Here is a 5,848-nt window from a genome sequence, read left to right as displayed (position 1 = left end):
CAAGCTTATTTGGAGTTGGGTAAAACCCCACCTCATAGAATTACAGCTCATTCTACTAGATCAGTTTCCACTTCTTGGGCTTTTAATAATGAAGCTTCAGTTGATTAGATTTGCAAAGCAGCAACTTGGTGGTCTTCTTTGCATACTTTTACTAAATTCTACCATTTTGATGTATTTGCTTCTTCGGAAGCAGTTTTTGGTAGAAAAATTCTTCAGGCAGCTGTTTCAGTTTGATTCTTCTGCTTCTAATTTAAGTTTTTTCTTTAAATTATGAGACTACACTTATGATTTGGGTTGTGGATTTTTTTTTTCAGCGGAAATGGCTGTTTTTATTTTTTATCCCTCCCTCTCTCTAGTGACTCTTGCGTGGAGTTCCACATCTTGGGTATTGTTATCCCATATGTCACTAGCTCATGGACTCTTGACAATTACATGAAAGAAAACATAATTTATGTAAGAACTTACCTGATAAATTAATTTCTTTCATATTGGCAAGAGTCCATGAGGCCCACCCTTTTTTTGGTGGTTATGATTTTTTTGTATAAAGCACAATTATTTCCAAATTCCTTTGTTGATACTTTTTACTCCTTTATGTATCAGCCCACTTCTTGGCTATTCATTAAACTGAATTGTGGGTGTGGTGAGGGGTGTATTTATAGGCATTTTGAGGTTTGAGAAACTTTTCCCCTCCTGGTAGGATTGTATATCCTATACGTCACTAGCTCATGGACTCTTGCCAATATGAAATAAATTAATTTATGAGGTAAGTTCTTACATAAATTATGTTTTTTTTATATTTATTTGTTATGCAAAATAAATCTGTTATATGATACTTTTACATAAATTAATTATATACATAAATATTTATGTGTGTTTGTTATGTAAGAAATCTTTTGCAAACATATTTACATTTCCCTAAGTTCCTATTTTTGTTCTAAACAATGTTGTCTTTCATATCTCTGTGTTTATTTATACCACTATATGTATATAGTGTAAATTGATAATTATTCTGAGCAGGAATAATTGCAAATATAACATGTAATCAGGGTATTATATGTATTTATTTGCAATCAATATATATTTTAAGAGCTGGGCCAGTTTTCTCTCTGTACCTGTGTAACCCCTCCTGATTGCAATCTAGTTTTAAAAACCACCCCTACACAAGTGTCATAAAATGGGCTGGCATATAAGATGACATTTCTTACTGAAAAAGAAATTCAAGAGAAGGAAGAAATACACTGAAAATAGCATGACAGTAAAGAGGTGATTTTAATTTCTGCTGTATCTGAATCATGACAATTAATGTTAGGTGGGCTATCCCTTTGAGCTATCATCTTAAGATTATATTGAATCAAACATCAATTCGAATTTTAAAATCATTGTCTAAAATATTGCACTGTGTATCCTAATGTCAGCATCAATGTTTATCTTCAATACTAATTTCACATATACATACTTTCAAAGTATAATACACAATGTAACAAATGGCACTTACAAGTTCTGATGACTGATCAATGACACAACTATTGAGCAATTTGATTCATTAGTGATAGTTTAAAATGTGGCTAAGTTAATAATTCATGTGATTATGCATATTCCAATCAAAAGTGGTTGAAAAATTCACTAGTGTGTGGGTTGTTTTGGAGTTTGTGTCATAATTGGTGTGAAAGGTGTTGCGTCAAATTTGGGGCGAAGTGGAGAGTGGGACTTTTATTACATGGCTTAAACATGGTGCAATAAAAAGGAAGTTAGCTATATTATGTTGTGTATTTATTTCATCTCTATATCTATTAGAGCAACAAGTTTGGGGCAAAACTTTGCACCAAATTTGGAGAAATAATGTTGTCCCCTTTCTTTGTAATGAGAGACAAAGTTGTATCATAATCCATGAGTTGTAATTTATTTTTCCTTTTTATATCTATATCTACTAGTGCACCAAATGCGGAGCAATAATATTGTTTGATTTAGATAAGTGTAAGATCTAGGGAGCGCCTCAAAGTGGGCGAAGGATATGACTAGAATAAGCTAATATAAATAGTGTACAAATGATTAAGGTAAATAAGTAATAATTACAGATTTTATTATACAGTGTATACACAGCTAAAAAATATGACCAGCCATATAAAACTTAACATAAAAAACCAGCATAAAATACATAAATATATAATCATGGATCCATGTCTCATAGGTTAAAAAACTGCTATCTTTCACAAAATAGTTAAAAACAGAAATAAAAACACAAATGTCTAAAAATACAATAAATAAGATCTAGTCTGTGGTTGACTGAATATAGAATACAATGCACTCCTCTCAAGTTAGGAGGGGTAGTAATACATCAATACATATGGAACAATAATTACAACAAATATATATATAAATAAAGTGATAATAGTACTGATATAAAAATGTGAGTCAAATGTAATACGTGCGTATCCGCACTGAATGTTGCAAGTCCCTAGTTATAAGATAAGTGTCCAAGTCTCTCTGTGACGGCCCAAATCCAAAAAATCACTTCCACTTTTATCCGGTAGGAGTGATGAGTAATATGTGAAGGTGTCCAGGTGAAGGTGATGTGGTTAAAAGATAAATGTGAAATCACAAAACAGAGAAAAAAAGATGAAAAAAATATAAAAATAAAAATGTGAAAAAAATTAAAAAATTCTAGGTATCTTGATTTTTGGGGAGCCAGAAGGAAATAGAGAGGGCGCTGTGAGACCCCCCCCCCCCATATTGTTTGATTTAGAATAAAGTACAAATTTAATAAAGTTTCTAATTTACTTTTATTATGTAATATACTTCATTCTCATGCAGCATCGAACATAAGCTTTCTGTGTTTTCCGACTCCCATTGAGTTCTATGGCATCCACGGCCTCAAGGGTGGCAGTTTGAAAACTGGGTGCGCTGCATGGGAATAGACGTGAGCGTACCTGTTAATGTTTGATAAACTGAGAAAAGGGTCACATAGAGTTGAATGTGAATTCTAAACGTCTGTAATGACGCAAGCATCCTCAATGCTCTGGTAACGTGAGCTATAGTTACATATGTATTAGTTATTAGACATTTACATTCAGAGTCAGACAAATGCAAAAATATAAGTTAGAAACAGAGCGGCTGTGTCCAACTGCTCTTCTTCTTCTCTGAAAAGGAAATATGGGGTTAACAAAAGTCTGCTAACAAACAAGGAACGGCATCAAACTTCAGCTGAACAAGTCCATGAATTAATCTTGAAAGAACTTTTAAGATTTTATTTTTTTACTGGGATAAATTAGTCAGAAATATTTTCTGTGTCAGTCTTTTCATTTTAACATATTTACTTTTTATCTTTTAGATTATTTTATGACTTTGAGTATAAACATATAGGTCCAATTGCCACTAAAAATATAGGTTATATTTAACTATAAAAACATTGACCTAGATCACAAATGGAGCAATACATTTGTATCACTAATGAGCGCTCATTGCGTTCATGGTAAAAAAAACTTAGCGCTGGTATTACAAGTTACCTCACTTATTAAACTGCTATGGGGCACACTAAATAAATATTTTTCTATTTATGTTTATGAACTAACCAGAAACCGTACTGGCACAAATCTCTGGTTAATTCATATTATGCAGATTTCTGATTAGTGCAGCCTGAAGCTCCTGGTTCCTTAAACTGTAGATGATAGGATTTACTAGAGGAGTCAGCACGGTGTAACACACAGATAGGGACCTCTCCTCTTCCAAATGATAACTTGTGTTGGGGCGAAAATAATTAAAAACAAGAGTTCCATAAAATATAGAGGCCACAGTAAGATGAGAGGTGCAGGTGGAGAAAGCTTTCAGTCTTGTGTTTTTTCCATGAATTTTTATCACTGTACTAAAGATACTAACATATGGGATAAAGGTTATAACAAATGTAAATAGACCAAGAGGTGACCCTGCAACAAAGAAGACCACAATATTAATAAAAGTGTCAGTGCAGGTGATCTGGAACAGCTGAGGTAGGTCACAAAAGAAACTGTGTATAGTGACTGAGCCACAAAAGGATAGTCTCATTGTATAAAGGGAATGCACTAAGGAATAGATCATGCCAAGTGTCCATACCCCTGATGCCAGCTGGGCACAGATCTTCCTGTGCATAATTTGCATGTAATGCAGAGGACGACATATTGCAATATACCGGTCACATGACATTACAGCAAGCAAGAAGACTTCAGCTGCAATAAAAAAGATAAAGAAAAAAACTTGGGTTACACAAGATATTCTGGAAATCCTCCATCTCTTCGACAGTAAGTTATACAGCATCTGTGGGGATGTGACTGAGGAACACAACAGGTCTATACAAGCCAGGTTAGCAAGGAAGAAGTACATGGGGGTATGAAGGTGCCGGTCTCTAGATATCAGTACAATGATGGTGAGGTTCGCAGTCAGTGTCATCACATAGAGGAGCAGAAACATCAGAAAAAGATGAAGCTGGAGACCAGGAAGGTCAGAAAATCCAAATAACAAGAACTCATGACATGCTGTCTGATTTTTCATTGTATTTTCATACTTTTAAAGTAATATATTTTACTTCAAGTAATTAAGAAGTAATGGTAAGATACACAACAAACAATATGCTGCATACATTAACAGCTTGGAAATACCTTCACCTCTGAGGTTAGCTAGCAGGGTCACATAAGGACATATATTTTTTTAATTTTCCTTGTAGTCTGAGAAATGCCTTTAGAAAACATAAGAAATACTGTTTTTATAGAATGCTTAGGAAACAAAATCACAGATATTTATTACAGCTGCAGAATAACAAAAGAACATAGGGGGCGCCAAATATCGTATCACAATGTCACAACTTTGTGTTAAAGATTTAAATGTACAAAACTACTCACATTTAATAATCACCAATAGATGTTTATCATAGGCAGACTGAACTCTCAGAGCCATTCATTTAGCTCACCTCCCAACTGCAGGAACACCCAGAATGACCCACTGCTAAAAAGTACACATTGCAATTCTATAATACATTAAATTAAATTAAAACTCAGTTTGTCTAGATGGGAATCAAACCTCTAATGGATAGGCTAAAAGGTACAACCTAACCTACAACTCTACCACTAGACTATAACTAGGTAGCATTATATATGATGGGATCTTATGCCTATAACTTGGTATTAGTCATTCAGAACACACATTCTCAATAGTGGTATGTCTATAATTCATACATTTCAAACAAATAAATAAATCTATAACACATTGTCCTACATGCATCCAGAATATAAACCAATCACCTAGATTACGAGTTTTGTGTTGGTGTTTTAACCCCTTAAGGACCAGCGACGTACCCTGTATGTCGCTGGCCTTTTATTGGGACTTGATTGTTTTATAGCGTGGTCTTGCCACCAGCATTGAGACTGCTCTATTCCACAAAGCCTGCTGGAGGGAGGGCATTAATAGCGTGTTCTTGCTAGACTTGTGCTATTATGTCCTGAAAAACCCCTTAACAACCTGTGACATGCAGGGTACATTGTGGTCATTAAGGGGTTAACGCTGAAAATATGGCCTTTTCAGTGTTAAAACAGCAACGCAGTCGTTACGAGTCTTGTCGGTATAGCTGTACCGAAAGCATTTTAGACTGTAACGCAACGTCAGTCTCGCACTCAAAAAAAATAAATTTGTGCATGGGATTTCCATAGAGCTGCCATTACAAGTTTTGCAGTGAGGCTAAAAAGCTTGCATTACACCCTATACCAACACAATCCATTTCTCAATTTGAGACCAGTAGTTATGAGATTTACGCAACAAAACTGTTACACAAAACTTATAACTTAAGTATTACAAAGTACACTAACACCCCTAAACTACCTATTAA

The 5,848-nt window shown here is 34.4% G+C and overlaps 1 protein-coding gene across 1 annotated transcript; it reads right to left on the bottom strand.

The window, feature by feature from the left end:
* Positions 1-3,597: 3,597 nt before the first annotated feature.
* Positions 3,598-4,521, bottom strand: LOC128641593 (olfactory receptor 5V1-like). Its single transcript, XM_053694131.1, has one exon. It carries the CDS (start codon positions 4,519-4,521, stop codon positions 3,598-3,600), a length of 924 nt encoding a protein of 307 aa, XP_053550106.1.
* Positions 4,522-5,848: the final 1,327 nt, after the last annotated feature.

Source organism: Bombina bombina, chromosome 11 (assembly GCF_027579735.1).
Source record: "Bombina bombina isolate aBomBom1 chromosome 11, aBomBom1.pri, whole genome shotgun sequence".
Lineage (NCBI taxonomy): Eukaryota > Metazoa > Chordata > Amphibia > Anura > Bombinatoridae > Bombina > Bombina bombina.
This window is presented reverse-complemented; position numbering and strand designations above follow the sequence as displayed.